Below are 17970 nucleotides of genomic sequence, written 5' to 3'. Positions count from 1 at the left end.
TATTTGGAAAAATTGGAATGACACCAGGATATAATTTTACAATATTTGTACTGCCAACTTTCCATTTAAAATCACTGCCTTCTTCCAGAGCAACACGTTCCTTGACATGCAGAATTAAATCCTTTCCTGTCTGCTCAAACACAGGAGTCCCAGAGCTGGTACCTGCAAGAAGAACAGACATCAACATCATCTGTGTGTTTGAAGCAGCTGTAATCAACATGTCTACATTAACAATGTATGACTTGACTGTCTGTACGTGAAAGTTGTCGCCCATAGTGAAAAACCCGAACAAAATTATCCCCCTTCAGCTCTACGGACCTCTACGTAAAGTGTCTGTCAGCTCATTGTTTGTTTCATGCAGCTGTTTTCAGCAAGAAAAGCTCTAAAAACATTTTGTATGCTTTCTGCTCAGCAGCCAACGGCTGAAAAAGTTTCTAACCAGCTGATGAGGATAATGAAGCACTTAGCAGCTCAATACATAAATATTCAGCCTGGTCTCATATCCGGGTTTTCAAATACGGACTTCTTGCCATGCTTCGCATACAGATGTACGAGCGACCCTTTAGCATCCGTATGCGACGAACCAGGCTTTCATCTAACTCCAATGTAAATCCATTTGCAGCAATGTGACAAACTCAAAGCAACTACTCCACCTGAGTGTAGTATACAGAGAGACAGATTCCCCTAAGATAAGCAGGATAGGGCTCAACCACAGTTCTAGACTGTGTAGTACTTAAATTTGACACCATATACGCCAACAACATCAGTCAAACATCAGCAGTGAAATTTTAAGATATTGATTGTCTGAACAGTGCTACAGTACTGCTTCTAGAAAAGTCATAAAACAGAAATATATATAAAATTCTGTGTTACCTTGTGTTTCACATGATTGCAGCAGAGACAAAGCAAACAGCAGCACAACAGGCGTCATCGTGGTAAATGTGTGAAAAGAGGAAATGGTGAGGCGCTTTATTGAACACCACAGCCAATTCACGGAAATACATGATGAGTGTGAACAGAAAGAAAGAAAGAAAGTTCTTCATTTATGTTTATATATATATATCTTATATCTTTAACTCTATCTTCCTGAGAGCTCATATTGTGATTTTTATGTTGGTCTTTTTTGTACACATAACATCTATTGAATGTCTGTCTCTTCCTGAGGTTTCTTCCAATTTTAAAGGATTTTTTTAAAAGGCTTGTGTGGACAGTTTTGGTCTTAAGGCCATGATGGTGGTGATTCGTAATCTTTTAATGTGTGGTTCTGGTATAGCTCTTAGCAACTCAAACTGGACCACTGACATCCTGAAATGCACCTGGATTGGATGTTGGTTGGACCTAGTAGGCTACTGTCTTTTCCTTTTCTTAGGAAGTGAGGACCACAAAATCATCTTCACTGCTTGATGACTCTTTCTTTTCTCATATTGTGAGTTTTTGCAAGTAGAATAATTAAATCATCAGACTGACTGCACGTAACGTTTTTTATCGGATGACGGATTTTGAAAAAACGCAGATGAAAAACCGACTTGGGGCCGGATCTACTAAGATCCCAAATTGCTAATCTGCGTGGGCAATCTAGAAATTTGAGTGTGGGGTTGAACTGCGGTTTGCGGGCGATTTACTAAGAGTGATTGCGTTAATGACAACAGGTGCAAACGTGTTGGAGACACGCCTATTTAAATGAGGGTTTAGCGTGTTTCATGGTTTTCAGCATGGCAAGTTTGAGAGAGCGAAAGCGCAAAGTGAAATTCGACCCTTTGGACGGTCGCGCAAAGGAACGCTGTGTGGAGGAAATCGGTGAAAAAGTTAATGCTGTTGGAAAAAACAGCTAACAGTGGATGAAGTGAAAAGGAGATACCAAGACATCAGAAGAAGAACAAAAGAAAAATTGGCGAATAATAATATAAATATAATAATAATAGTAAACAAAGTATTGCGTGACTCCTTCTCGTAGCTGGCTCCAAATCCGCTGAGTTCCTCCAACAGCTCCAAAATGGCAAGGCTGGATAGGCGATATGTTCTAATGATATTATATAATGTTTCCTCATTCATCCCATGTTGTTCACACGAGGGTGAAAAATGCGCTCTCGGCGTCTCCTTGCAACAATAACGGCAGACATGTGTGCGCAATTACGCATACAAACTGTTTGCACCTCCTTTTAAGACGTGTTAAATATAGACGCAGTTTCTATGAGCAAAATTGCTTTCCGGTTTGATAAATCACTTTGCGTGTGCTAAATTAATATATTTACATTTTCTCCACCCACAACACGCACAATTGCGTGTAAACGCCCCATGTTGCATATTCATTGCTGCAAACATACTAACTGAATGCATGCTATTTTGCACCTTTGACAGACGCAACCCTTTTTGCGCACTGTTAGTAAATCAGTTTGTACAGTTTTTTGCGTGTGCAAGGAGTTTGCACACGTTTTAATACACGCAAACCTTTAGTAGATCCGGCCCTTGGTGTACAAAGACCTTTGGATAGAATATAAACATTAGCATGTTAGCATAGAAACATTCTGTTAAAGCAACGCTGATTCATTGCAGTAAAATTAGGCTTCAAGTACATCTGAATGATGAAGTGAAACTGAAGCTGATGGAGACTTGAGCATACAGAGGTCGCAGAGGTCCTTCCGTTTGGCCGCAGTGTTCAGCTTTCCAAGCAGAATAAAACTGTTCATGAAATGAAACAAAATGTGGCTTTTAATAGCTTTATTAAATCACTTTTTATAGAGAATTTGTCTTATTTGATCTCTCTGTCTGCACTTTATACAATATTAACATTCCATAGCTTGATGTTAATTAAGAAAATGCTACAAATACATGCAATTTCCAACAAATACATATTCATCATACACATCTTTGCATCTTCTGTCATCCCTTACCATCATTAGCCATGTTTCCAGCCGTGCTGTTCGCCAACCACCTATTAACCTCAAAGAAGAAGGAGCTAAACCAGTTGTCTCGGCCATATACGGGCGATAAATGCGGAGAAATCTTCAGGAATTTCTTTCAATTGGGTAAGTTGTAATAATTCTTTCATGTCAGCTAGTATTGGCCATGTTTTCTGCTGTCTGGAGGAAGCTAAGCTGAATCAGCTGATCAGTCATTTGAGTTAAATGTTCACTAAAACAGAACTTATTCGGAAAAAGTGTTTCCCTCTCCCATTAAGCGCATTAACTTATTTTTCACAAAGGCTAAAACCACCTCAAGCGAGCAGAAAAACGTTTTTGCAAAATAGGTTGTTTGCAGTCACAAGATTCTGATGACACGAGAAATTCAGATGGAGGGCGGAGGTAAAACACAGAATGGATGAGACTACTGCAGTTCGAGTTGCACCAGTGGATATTTGAAGGGACAGCTGGAAAGGAAACAGTCAGCTACATAGTAGCTACAAAGTTTCCTTTGACCAAGTGGTCACTGCTCAAACAAGCATCATCCCACTGGACGAAGGTTTGGGCAATTGTCAGTGATTGACTTATGATCATGCTTCATATGTTTCACTTCAAATTTTGTCCTTTTCGTCAACATTTTCTCAGACGATACTTAAAAAGGCACATAACAGTATGTTGACGGAAACACGGCTAATGGCACAACATCACTTTCCCGCTCTCAACTCTCAGCTCTCAAGCGTAGTCTTGTTTAGTCTTCCTTATGTCCTTGAGTAAAAGGGGCTTCAACAAAATGTTCGTTGTTAATATGACAATGTTAGTAACTCGAAAATGAAAGTGCGGGAGGCTTCCACAGAAAGGAGAGCTTCCTCTGTGTTTCCAGTCACATTTGCAACCCACAATTACCAAATGGGCAGTTACATCCATGAATGTACAGACGCTGTTAGTGATGATCTAAACACATTAGCTCACTTGTATCAGTCAGTTTAGCTTTTACAGGTCCACATCTGAAACATCTGTTTTAGAGTTTATCCTAACTTCTTCAAATGTGTAAGTGCTTTTAGTAGTATCTTAAGGCTCCAGAAGTAGGCAGCTAACCTTCCTAAGGTGCAAACGTACATCATGTACTTACATAAAGTGCTAACAGCAAAAAGTCATAACATAACAGAAAACACGAAGTACCAACACCATCAAGAGATACAGTACAGAGCACCTTGAAACAGTATATTCAATCTGACGTCTGTCTACATTCCAGGTGTAGTGCTACATTAGTTTAACAGAATCTCCAAAGTGCTTTGTCTCACATATTACAGTGCGTTGCCATGTACAATACACTTAACAGAAGTTGTGTGTTTGTGTCTGTAACTGCTGCGCTTGTGTCAGGAAACAGGAAATGTAAAAATATCACAACGAGAGCGTTGGGGGAGGGGGTCTGTGAGTTTGACGAACTGGCTTAGCATTAATTATTGATGGCTTTAATAGAAGTCATGTGACCTTTGTAAACCACACATTTGTGTATTAGCCATGTTTATTTGAGAGGAAGTATAGAGGGTGCCTGCTGTCAGGGTTTTTCCTCCTCCACCCTGTCATCACCCAACCATCACAACCACTATCTTGATACTGCTGTCGGAAAGTACACTCTCGTACTGACTCACACTCTCTACTGAGGGAAGAACCCAAACAAGCCCACCAGGGTTTCCGTACTCTCCACTGCTATTTCTGTTTTGGGGATAATTTTTCAGTGTGAATACATGAGCAAACCTGTTATTTTTGTAGAAAATGTCTTCAGTATATGATCCAAAATTCATACAGCAGCTGCAGTTAGGCAGTATGTTATGTCATCATGTGAATACAGTCACACCAGTGTAAAATATGTATTATCCCAGCAAACGTATGATAAGGACAAACCTGAAGTTGAGTCTGCTGTCATCCGTATTTGCTTTCTGCATCATTTGGCTCTACTTGGACCTACAATAGATATCTTTCTGATATATATATATTTTTAAAAACAGTCTCCCAAGCTGTGTTGATATGATGTTTCATTGATTCGCTGTTGACATTGAATGCAAATCTTCTGCGCATTTCTCTCCATCAAACACTGCCATCTCAGCCGTTTTATCTGTTCACACGTTGCTGATGCGAACACTAAGAGCACGGCCACGTTCCTCCCCTCTCTCCCTGTAGCTCTGCTCCAGACGAATCTTGTCTGGATCGGACACCTCGGGCACAGTCCCGCCCCCGTTACTCTGGTATCCATGCTGGGGGCTGGATGGTTTGAAGACGGGCGTGGTCTTCGTCTTGGCCACTTTGTCAAAGAAGGCGAAGTCTGCTACGTATTTGCCCGATGGAGACAGAGAGACTACGGGGGGGAACTCGTAGCCCCAGAGAATCTCGTCAGGCAGGTAGGAGGTGCGGACCTGACAGGTGGCGGAGGTCGGCTCAACTGTAGCGCTCATGATCACCAGCAGCTCGAAGTCTGCCAACTCTGGATCTGTCCAGCCCCCACCTGGTGGAGGTTAATCAGATGGGAAGATCAGCACATTAAAGAGTGTAGAAAGTGTAGAAAGAAGAGACAGAAGAGGAAAAGGATAAATGGGCAAGAGGAGGGAAAAATACTAAACTTAAAGGTAAACTTTGGAGTTTTTAACCACTAGTGGTGCTGTAGAGTAATGTTGGTATAAGCTCCCTATTTTGTTTGTACCTTGTCAATGCTCATAATGATGCACATAAAAGCAGGTGTTACAAATTCCTGCCACTGGCTTCACACTAGTGCACTGATCAACTGATGAAAGAAATATAGCAATGCACCAATAAAAGGAGACAAAGAAAAAGTTATTTAAAGGAGACCTATGATACATTTTTGTGTTTTCCTTTCCTTCAGTGTTTAATGTATGTAAAAGGTCTTGAGAAATAAAAAGGTCAGAGTTCGCACCAACAGAAGCTCCTCTCTCCCACAGAAAACACTGCTCCTGAAACGCCTCGTCAGTAGTCCCGCCTTTAATTCTGTGACTTTGTGACATCACACTGCGGCAAAATGTCATTTGCGACTAGTTTGGCACATAAGAATTGATTTAGCACAGCAGCTATGTTATTGTTGGCACTGCTGGCTCAGGCATGTGTGAGTTGGCCAATCAGAGCAGACTTGGGGCCTTAAAGAGACAGGAGCTAAAACAGAGCATGTAAACGTGCATAACATGTCTCCTTTAACAGGTGAAAAACAAGCTTACCCTTGGCGGCCCAGGCTCGCAGGGGGCTGGTGTCATCGATGAGGTGGTAGAAAGTGAGGGGCAGGATGAGGAAGGGGCTGTCACTGGACGTGTCCACTTGGAAGGGCACATTCCTCTGGTCCAGACGAACTGTCTCACCTTCCTTAGTCAGAGACGTCTGGAGCAGTTTTCCAGTCACCTTTGGGGGAACGATGTGCACAAGTTGTGATTTACAAAATGTTTATACACATGAAATTTAATAATACTTCACAGGTGTGGAAAATTTCTCGACTCTAAGATCACGATGCAGACATGAAAGATGTTAAAACGATATTTTTGTAGATTACAGCACACTTTTAATGCACTGCAGAAGGCTTAATATATTTTGTTGTTATTTTTTGTAATGTTTATGTCTTGAGCAATTGTTCAGACTAACTCGTAGAATTTACAGCGATAGTGGAAATATCTGATAAATTGTCTCTGCACACACACCTGACAGCCAAGCAGAAGACTCTTGCGCATATTGGCCACCCTGATCATCAGGCAGGGTCGACCTTCGTGGGTCGACACCACAGCGTGTTGGCTAAACTTCACTGTCTCACCTCGCTTCTTTGGCCGAGCAACCTGAGTAGAGAAGGCTCAATCAGTTCTGTAACAAATGCATGCAAACTGCAAGGAAATGTACACAGTTGTGCTTGAGTTATTCAAAGTAGAAGTGCACATATCAAAAATACATCAAATCTCTTTAATATAACAATTCAACTATGAAAACAACATGGATATATGTAGAAAGTAGTCCTCTGTTTTTATTTTATCTCGCTTTGCAGCTGGGAATTGTATGTATTGGCTACCTTGGCCAGGAAGGTACCAGTGATGAAGATCTCCATCAGCATGGTGATGACCAGCTGTATGATGAGAAGGATGATGGCAGCTGGACATTCCTCAGTGATGCAACGGAAACCGTAACCAATGGTCGTCTGGGACTCCAGGGAGAAGAGGAAAGCCCCCGTCAGTGTCTGCATCTGCATCACACAGGGGGTGTGGTTTGACGGAGGGTCGAACTCTGAAAGAACATGGTTGAAAAAGCAACAAAAGCTGATGGAAGTTCAGCTGATCTTATCATGTGATGCTGATCATTTGAATTTCTCAGAAACTACCAAATGCCAGAGCAGAACAGCTAAGTGATAAGTGAAACTATCTTGTCACTATGCAACACGTCACAGGACTTCTTGAAAATGGGTTATTAACACTCTGCCGAGCATACATTGTGAACATGAGACATTTAAGGGCGTTGTAGAGAGCAGGCGCATCATTGAAGACATGAAGTTGTTTCCTGACCACACCAATGTTTAAATTTGAAAGTGTTATTTTGAGCTCAAGTTTAGGTTCAGGGAAATCAGCAAACACCAACATATTCACTTCTTCACAACACTGCTGTAAATAGAGCTCACTCTCACTGAAAGTGTACATGAACTGTGTTTGATTTAAGACAGCACTTCTCCCTGTTTCCAGTCACCTCTGTAGCACCCCTCTGCAGCCATGACAAACTACATCACATCACCCTGTAGAGGCCATATTCTGACTCACTTGCGGTTATTCAACTGTGTTATAATTGTTTTAAAGTCTGTTGTCTGTGGTGTGAAGGATGCTGAAGATGTTATTTCGTCACCATGTTCAACTGCACGTACATGATGGTGTGAAAGCATGAGCAGAGGTTTGACCACAAGTCATCCTGTGTAAAAAACAAAAGATTTTATCAGTTAAGCCTGACAACCTGTCTTTAAAACTGAAGCATTTGTGACAATAAATGTAATTATGTATAAATATGTACCAATCATAGTTTCATTATTTCTCAAAAGAAATTATTAAGAACACTCAAAACTCAGCTACTTTTCAGGGAGTGGTTTAAAATGTCATGTCAAATAATCCAAGCAGTTCGAACGTTCAGTCAAAATTCCACCTTTCACAGTAAGACGCTAATTGAGAGAATTTTTAGGGTATTTAAGCTGAAATCAAATTCTACTTTGTGCATAATTTATCTTCTCTAATGTCGTGTATCAACGAAGACCACAGGAATGATGTCAGACACTGGCCCAAAAAGACTCCAGACAAAAGGAAGGGCTGTAAAATTGTGGATCTATTTTTCTCATGCCACAAAAAACCCACATGACTGGTTGTAGTATCTGAATTTCATTTTTTTTTTGTCCTTCATGTGTGCATGAAGCCAGTAGATATTCAGCTGTGTCAGCTCAGTGGAAGACTTTAATGCTCATTCTCTAATGGTGCAGAAAAAAAGGTCTCAAAGGAAATGCTGAAAACTTTTTTGGCCCTTGGGTATCTATCATTGGATTGATGGGGTGCCATTGTGTGACCAGTTTGTTTTGTATCCAGTTTCCTGAATACATCCATGGTTTGAACTAGTGAAAACAAAATAAGTTATTAGTTATTTGGTTTAATAACCCAATATTTGGGGATTGGGGTATACTGGGGGATGCTAATGGGCTCTAGCAACTAATTCCTGGTTATTAGACCTGATTCTAGCTTTTGATGTTATCACCCATCTCTTTATACCTAGAAAAACCTTTGTTTTGAATCATTTCCTGTTGACTCATGAGCTACACTGCAGAACTCAGTACAGTCTCAAACTGAGAACAGAACAAACAACTTAGCAACTAAGCAATTTAACACCCAGTTCAAGCTTGAGCCCGCACACTTCACACTTCAAAAAGTGCATTAAAACGTTGACACAAAACACCATCTCAAACTGTAGCAGGTGTGAATGTGACACTGGCTCATAGTTCAGGGAAGGAGGGTTAGGAGGGTAGATCATATACTTTTAAAGTGAACAGAATTATTTATCTATTTTCTCCAGAAAAAGATGAACAACTTCTGTTTCAATTAACTCCACAAAATAGGTCCAGGATTGGTAGAGTAATAACTGCACTGACTCTACATTTACTTTATCAACTAAAAAGAATTTTAGTATTAAGCGACTCTTTAAATGCACAACGTGTCAATTCTGGCACTAGAGGTCTCTCAATCAAAACAAAACTAAAGATGTTTGTCTAGTGTTGAGTATGGAGGGCCAGTCGGAGCCAGGGCAGGGCCGCTCTTGAGGGGAGAGTCAGGTGCAGATCCAGTCAGTCACATCAGATTCTGCTCTGATCCGGACAGCTCAGAGATTACTTTTTAACTTTTGGGATTAAGGCTGGTGTTATCTTCACTCCTGTTTATCAGCCCGACTGCAGCAGTGATCAGCGGAGGTGACCTCCATTGTCAGGTGTTTATGTTCTATAACATTGACTGCCAACTCGAGCGAGAGGTTGACCTAAATTCAAATGCGCAGGCACGAACGTCTTCCATGTGTGCTGTTGCTCGCTGGTTCACTGCAGTAAAGTGATCTGGCTTTTTGGGGTGAATTGTTACTTGCGCAAGTAACGCAAGGTGAAAATTCATACATTCATTCATTTAAATACATTTTAAAACTAAATACTTGCAAATATTCTACCCATTGACCTACGAGCCGTGCTTTCTCACCGAGCAGGTCTCCGTGCACCAGTGCCACCAGATACCACAACACCCCAAACAGGAACCAGGTCCCCGCAAATGTGGCCGTGAACAGGAAGAACTTGTAGCGCCACTGCATGTCCAGAAATGTTGTCCAGAGGTCACGCATGTACAGAGCGCTCCGGCCGCTGACGTGCTCGATGCGCACGTTGCTCCGCCCATCTTTGGACAGGACACGCCTCCTCTTCCTCAGAGTCCCGCCCCCACCGGATATGCCACCGCCCAGCAAGGGTTTTAAAACGTCTGTCTGTGTCTGGGAGTGGCAAACCTTCTGGGGGGAGGAGCTGCGAGAGGAAGGAGGTGTGGCGGATGTCATCTGGTGAACGAAGAAGAAAAGAGTTAAATCATCTCTCTGATAGTAACTTGGCCATTTCTGTTAAAAGAGTAGTTTGAGATTAGTTTGGGGTGGACTGAAATTCTTTATTTAAACTTAACTGATAGAAGTTGGAGAGATTGATTTATATTTTTTTAATATCTTGCAGCATTTCACATCAGCAGTACCTCGTGACCTGATTAAAATTACAGTGACTTCCTGCAGCATACGGAAAACATTTAGAAACTTCCCACTATAACTGTAGGTTGAGGTAACTTCCCCTGCAGCTGCTCTCATTTTAAGGGGGAATTTATCTCAAGTGAGGCAAATAATACCTGAAACCAGACCTGTGATGATTGTATTCAAAATAGGTAGAAAAATAAGATGAAACAACCAGCAGAGAGACAGATCAGAAACAAACTGGAACTTTTAATTACAAAGCAGGACAGCACAGTTTTAATCAGCGGAAGAAACCGGAAAGGCTGTGTACACCCACGAAAGAGTAAGTGGGAGTTCCCTGAGATCGTCAGACTCCCAAAAATCTAATTATAGTGTGTATTGTCATTGTCATTGTCATGTATTGGACACGAGTCACAACCTCATGAGATTGAGTCAGACTTATGTTGTCTAAATCGTCCTTTAAAAAAGCTGGGTTCTACCAGGTATTTTTACCGGGAATTTGGAGTAGATTTTGCCGTTTTTTCAATTGTTGAGATTTCTAGTACAGTCCATAGATCTGAGAGGAGGTATAACAGTCCAGAATAGGTAAAACCACCTGAGTGAGTGTGCTGTGTGTTGTTCTCAAGCTTATGGTTCATGTTATGTTTGTCAAAAAACCCTGCTGGTTTCAGGATTTATATTTAACGCCATATTTTCAGTCGTTTGTTAACCTTGCGAGGCAGCTGGACTCGTGCGATCACCTGATCTTCTCTGGCATCAAGCTTTGCGCTTGTGTCCAAACTGCAGTGACTGAGACCAATCAGCATCCTGAGGAACTACTGTCAGCTACAGGTGTGATTTATGTGTGACGACCAGCAAAAGAAGCAACTGTTTGTATGGAAACATCATGAGCCACTCCTGAAGAGGTTAGCGTGGATGCTATTGCGAGTTTATTTGATTGAAAGAAGAGCAAAGAACCGCACTGAAGGGTTTTCTCAATGGAAAAGATATTCGCTCTTCACGTGACTGGCTTTAGTAGAGTTTGAATTACCAACCAGCTTCGGTGGTGGTAGCGTGCTCCTACTGTTGATCTGATTGGTTGAATCTAGCCCTTGATCGACAGTGATGGACATATGGGTCAACCAGTCGCCTGCCAAATATTGCCAAAGTAACAAAACCAGAAAACAAGAGAAAAAGGGGCGGGTCAAGTGCAACCACCACAGCTACATCTAACAGCCTGAGGCCTAGTCCACACAAACACAGGTATTTTTGGAAACTGGGTTTTTTTTTTTTAAACATTACAAACATTGTCAAAGCATTTTTGGCACTGTTTCAGAAATAATGTCCGTCCATACAACACACCTGAAAAGGTATGTGTCATGACCATTTATCCACTTTGGGCAGGAAGCAGACTGTATACTCTGATCAGTTATTTAGAGACAGAAAATACTACGAATGAGGCAGTGAAACGTGAATCTCACAGAATCTTTTTTGATAATTTGGCAGCAAAATATTGTATGCAGCCATTTTTGTCTCTCTTTTCCATTATTGTATTATCAGTGATGGAAATCACAACCGTTTGTGTCTATCTAAATATAACGTCAAACAATATAACATCCGATCTGTCATCTTACAAACTCAAATACTCCAATAGCATAACACATACTCCAAGTTCACATTTGCCAATGATGCCACAAACACTGATAAACAAGTGTGTCTGCATCTTCCATACAGACAAAAACACTGTGCATACAGAAGACCAAAACACATAGAAAAAGCTTTGTTTTGAAAAATAACCGTATACGTGTGTGGACAGAGCCTGGACAAGAGAACTGTCAGTCAAGGTAAAGAACAGGCAAAGATTTCAGACACTGTTTCAGATGCAGTTAGTCTGAAGCATAGCTACTGTGGCCCCTGGTTTGACATCAGTGAAAAGATCATTAAAAGACACACTAGAAGACAGAACATTAGATACTCAGGCAAAAACTTGTCATTCCGGGAAAGAAGTGTGTGGTTTCGTTTTCAACTTATTTCAACATTTTTCGCCGTTAATAACAGTTATAAGAGGAGGAACAGGCCCACTGGTTTCTTTATTGATTGCAACATCGTCAGACGTTTCCTTTTTGAGCCACACAAATATGAAGCAATTACAAACCAGTTTCTGTAGAATGTACAGCGAATAGCAACACTTGTTTTTCTTTTCCTTCTGGCACACTACAGTGCTCAAGTCATTTTTCAAATAGGTTGGAGGCCGGATAAATTCATTGAAAAACAGATTCAGAAAATAATAATAACCATGAAGACTGAGAGCGTAATAATACACTGTATGAGCACCAGTGAACCGTTTTTGTGGCTCATTGTAGCTTGTGTAAACCATCAGCTTGAGAACCACCTAGCAAAACTTGCCCACCAAAACCACACAAGATATCAGTCACAGTGAAACACTGAGGTGGAACAACAAAAGAAATAATGTGTCAGACCTGAATTATACTAGTGATTCTGTGTATTCACATGAATCAAAGACGTTTAAAACCGGTTATAAGATTTTAATAAGAGCCAACTGTCATGTCAGGAGGAGGAGGCGATGGGGTGGTGTGACAGCTTGGGGACTAGTCCACTGTTCGTTTCAACATATGTAAGCAAAAGAAACCCTGGATATTATAAACAAGACATCTAGACATTTTCCAGCTGCTTATTGGAGACAAAATTTCATATTTTTGACGAGACATTTGAACAATTTGCAGCCAGGGACGGGGTATTTTTTAGAGCCCTTCTAAGAAGGCCTGAGGACCGAAACATTATCCAATTAAAGTGCCAGAGTGTGCGACACTTTTTTCTGTTTTTGTGCCTAGAGCTACCCACACCTAACCACAGCATTGTCACAGAATGTTCCACTGCCACTTAAAGCTTCAACTTATCCGTGGCTTGCAGAAAATGTGCATTGCCATTGTCTGACATTGTCTGTAGGCTACAAACAGATGCATCCAGTGCAAAATGCACATTTGTCCAATACCTTCATCTATGACATTCCCATCTCCCATCCTATCTGCTCTTTGTGTTTAGTGCTGATTAGCAGATTTTAGCTTCCTAGCATGCTCAACAAAGCTGTGAAACATTATACCTGTTGAACATCAAGATGGTGTCACTCTGAGCCTGTCAGCAGGATAAGTATTAGCATTTTTGCATTTACATGACTGTGATTGTTTACATTGAAGCAAAAACCTAATCTAAACTTTTGTCCATCTTGCAATTTGTTTTGTTTTTTATGGGGAGAGTTTCAGTTTCACACATTTGCAGACATGTCTGTTAGGTTCCAACAAAAAACAGTTCCTGTTAAGTTGATTGACCTTTAATGATCTATTTGGACAGGAGAGGTGACTGGTCTTAACCTTTGTACAGATGGAGATATGTGATGTCAACAGGGCTGATTCTCAGCTCTCTCCACAAGACAAACTCCCCATTTTATTGTCTTAATGTAAAGAAAATTAACTAACTAACTTAACAAATATCCCCAACCTGCAGAGTTACATGTATGTTACAGTAATATCTGTGTTTTTAGTGCTTCACATAGTGGGATATTTGCACAAATGCAGTCCACCCCGTCACACACAGACAGACAGTTACTGTATCTCACATTTCACACTGACTTACGTCCAACAAGTCATGTAGGCCAGCAGGGAGAGGATAGCCCACAAAAGAAGAAGATAAGGAAGAGGAAAGAGAAAAGAAGGAAGAGTAGAATTAGGATGAAGATGTACTGCATCGACCAAACAAACCATCCACACAGAGTCTCATTTGTCAGCTGGAGGAGAGAGGAGAAACCGAATGAATCAATTAAGGTAAAACATCTTTGTCTGAAACTTGGACGTTTATCTAGATAAAGTTTTTTAAAGGCTTTACTGTTGATTCCACCTAGAGAGGCCTTTAGTGGACAAAGAGTGAACTTCTGACTGGTAACTGGAGACGATGGTAAGGGTTTGGTAGGAAGAGGGCCAGAGTTTGGCTTTCTAGATGCCCCGCTCAGGACTGTTTCTGTAGCCTGGCACAGGAGACCTTTTGCAATCTTTCTTGCGGGTGTTTTTTTTTTTTTTTTTTTTTGCTGCTTTATACTCTGGATCCTCACACGGTCTCTCTGTTTCTCTTTCTCACACAAACTAATGCAGAACACACAATTCCACTGGATGAACAAGTTGTTGACAGTGCACTTTATGGCCAAAAGTCTGTGGACACCCTTAAATTAATCTTGTTTAATATCTGGTTTCAGGCTTTCCAAGATATTTTAGGCATTATAGACAGCACAGGCCAGGAGCAGCTTACCATAGGAAAAAAATGTTTTTGCTGGCGACATTTTTCTAACGACGCATTTTGGTGTGATCAGCCGTTAACTCGTGAAAATCTTAAGTGTGACAAGGACCAGCCACTGCTATTGTTGCAAGAGGTCACAAGCCAAAATACATAAGTACATATGCCTTAAAAGGAGACTATTTTGCTTCCATAACAGGTCTTCTTTCAGTTTACTTGATAGAAAACTTCCAAAATACACAATTAGGTGTTTTTTTCGTTCAGATTTTTGCTCCGGAAATGCATGCAAATTTGATGCATATTTAATTAGATACTGTCTCATTTGCATATGTCTACATAAAACATCCGAAAACGTGTTATACAAAATATAATTGTCTTAATGTAAGTAGTCAACGGGGGAAGTTTCACAATCGTATCTGTAAGTTAAAGTTTGGTCGAAGGTGTTGGAGGGGGTTGAGTTGCAGACCAGTCATGTTCTTCTGCACACACGATCTGAAAAAAACTTTTCTTTATGGACGTCTTTTTGTGCAATATTCTTCAAACATCGCTTATTTGGACCAAATGGACCTATAACAAACTACGGAAGAGCAGCTCCGATTTCAAAGTACACAGACATTGAAAGACAGGGGTGTCCATATACTTTTGGCCATATAGTGTAAATCAAAACAGCCTGCAAGATGCTGATCATGGATTACATAACCAATCAGCTTTAATTACATCATACTTTTGTGATTATGCAAGGGTGAGCCCCTCTAAAGCTCTATAATTACAATGACACCATTGAAATCTTCACTCTTTCAACTCTGTGTCGCCTCTCACCCAATTTTCTCTGGACTCGGAGACACACTCACATGTCCCCCGAAGAAAAAAGCACACAAATTCCAGCACAGGTATGTATCAGATAACTAACAGAGCAAATGGGAGTAAATTAGGGTAAAAAGAGGGAAGTAATTTTTTGACCAACCTCTCCAGTAGGATGTATTCCATCTCCATGGCAGCACGACAACTTTACTTTACTGTACCGCCCTGCCTCAGTGAGCCGAATCCAAAACTGAATCAAAACTTTTTATTTTTGCCAAACAAAGGAGCGCTGAATGTTTTCCTGATCTCTCTCCCTCTCTCTCTTTCCTCTTTCTCTCTCCTTCCTTCTCTCTCTCTTCTCTGTGTACACAGGAATGCTTTGTTTGGGGCCAAGATAAAAGAAACAAAAGACACCATTGACAAAAACGACTCTGTGTCCATCAGTGTGTGTGTGTGTGTGTGTGTGTGTGTGTGTGTGATTATGTGAGAGTGGGATTGCAATTACATGTGTATTGCTGTATATGTGTGTGTGACTGTAGGCGTACATGTGTGATTTTGCATGCATGTTTGAGTGTGTGTGTGTGTAATTACTTGAAGAGTGGACAATTATATGCGTATTTCTGCATGTGTGTTTGTGTGTGTGTGTGTGTGTGTGTGTGTGTGTGTGTGTGTGTGTGAGTGAGATGAGTGAAAGGAAAAACGAGAGAACGGAAGAGAGGAAGAGAGAGAGAAAGAGATCTGTGACAAAAGGCCCTCGTTAGTATTCTGGAGTGAGGAGTAATCCCCCTCCATCTCCCCCTCTCTGTCTCCCCCTCACACTCACACACTTTTTCTTTCTCTCCCCCATCAGTTACTTTTTCTTTTACCTTTCTTTCTTTCTTTCTTTCTTTTTTTTTTTTTCTTTCTTTCAACTTCAAGCATTGTCACTTTAGCAGCATTAACAGAACTAAACAGAAATAACAAAAATACTTTCCCATTTCTGTTTCTTAAAGGGGCACTATGCAGTTTTGGAGAAGAAATTAAAACTCAGAATTTTAATATTTACAATATTAATGAGGTAATAATACAAACTCAGTAATATTTATTTTTTCCATAACTGAGTAAACAAGTTGTTCTCAGAGGGAAGTAAGGTCCTCAGAACACGGTTTGAAGCTAGAAAGATGGCAGGGTCCGCCAAATATGTGTAATATAAGTGAAACAGTATAAAACTGTGTTGTCCTTTGAGGTCAGTTTGTTAATTCAGAACGACATAGTGCACCTTTAATGTGTAAACATTTATTCAACAGAAAATAACTCTTCTGTATCCTTCATCTCCTTGTTTCCCTCTCTTTACTTCTAAATACTGATATTTTTTTTTTATAGTTCTTAAATCAGATTTTTTTTCCTCCTGGTACCAGATCTGAAACTGCTAACATGCTGTTAATCAGATGGCACACAGATACTCACTCTACTCTGGAAGTGACGGGGATGTAGTGAAGGTAAACTTACATAAACAGATCTGTTAAAGTGCCAAAAAATGTTCAAAAAGGAAACTAATATGAGTTAAGACAGACATCTTGATTGATTCATTGATTGCTTTGAAGACTGTAACGCACTCATTTTGCACACATCCTAAAGAGTTATTCGTCCTCCTCTAACTTCTCAGAAATAAAACATCTTTTTGATTTCGTTTGTCATAATCTCCCACTGTCTTTCACTCACTTTATACTGCCACCAACAGCACGATTAGCGTGCTAAACCAAGCATTAAATACATGTCAGAGTTCACTCACCATCTGACTCATGTTGTGAACTGATTTGAACTTTTAAAAACTTTGTTCTATTACAGGATACAGAACTGTGATGCTCTAAAATCAGATGATCTGATTGGATGTGACTTCCTCATGTACTGTTATCACGTTTGGACGTGCATCCTGTGGAACTCTGCATCAAAACTGATGGTTATTTAGAGGACAGCTTTACACTTTTAAAACTCACAAGCAAGACAAGATCTGCTTTTTTCATTACTTAAAATGTATGCAGCTTACATAATTTCAACGCTAATAACTGTCATGTCATTTTCTTATTATAGATTTTCATCATCTTTGAGGTAATGTGGATTCTGTAAGGTGAGTTAAACATTTATTCAACTCTAAAATTTCTGAATTCGAAAGAATTTTTTTGTTTGTTTACCAGTGAAATATAATGAATTGTTAATGCATATCTAATTACATTTATAAGCTGACGATCAATGAAACATAACATATATTAACAAATCAGAGATTTATATCTATCACAATGTGCACATTTCCTTGCTGGATACATCATATCCCAGTAGGAACAAATGAGAGACTTACCTGAGCGGCGTTAGAAAGATTTTTCATTTCTCAATTCAAGAAACAAATACATTTTATTGCCATACAAAATTCTTTATTACTTGATATTCTCATTGCACTCTGCTGAGAAATGTATTTGCTTACCTTTTCAGCTGGGAGTGCAATCTAATTGACCCGTGCAGAGAGGAGTTAGGAGCCCGGAGCCTCAGCCTCTCGTCCACATGTCTGCTTTGTTGTCATGCTCACACGACACAACTGGGACTGTAACTCTGCAGGAAGAGTAACTTCAGCAGCCTGCGTCCACCGACACTGATACACCATTGAGGAGAATTATGGAGACGGTCATTGGCTCGTTGGGCTCCTGTTTCTGACCCAAAGCACCAAAGAGAAAGGACTTGGCTTTATAACAGG

General features: G+C 40.4%; 1 protein-coding gene across 2 annotated transcripts; it reads right to left on the bottom strand.

Moving 5' to 3' along the window:
* Window positions 1-2747: 2747 nt before the first annotated feature.
* On the bottom strand, window positions 2748-17970 carry LOC311267181 (ATP-sensitive inward rectifier potassium channel 10-like). Of its 2 annotated transcripts, none has more exons than XM_084370080.1 (6): window positions 17704-17970; window positions 9641-9986; window positions 6955-7166; window positions 6596-6727; window positions 6125-6302; window positions 2748-5403 (listed from the first exon to the last, which is right to left on the bottom strand). In XM_084370080.1, exons 2-6 carry the CDS (start codon window positions 9984-9986, stop codon window positions 5021-5023), a joined length of 1251 nt encoding a protein of 416 aa, XP_084226206.1. In that variant the 5' UTR covers window positions 17704-17970; the 3' UTR covers window positions 2748-5020. The 2 variants fall into 2 exon arrangements, with proteins under 2 accessions (XP_084226206.1, XP_084226207.1); XM_084370081.1 differs by lacking the exon at window positions 17704-17970 and adding an exon at window positions 15409-15532 and having other exon boundaries at window positions 9641-9954.

Source organism: Pagrus pagrus, assembly GCF_965226575.1.
Source record: "Pagrus pagrus genome assembly, chromosome: 12".
NCBI lineage: Eukaryota > Metazoa > Chordata > Actinopteri > Spariformes > Sparidae > Pagrus > Pagrus pagrus.
Note: the sequence above shows the minus strand (reverse complement) of the source record. Positions and strands in the feature narration are given on the sequence as shown.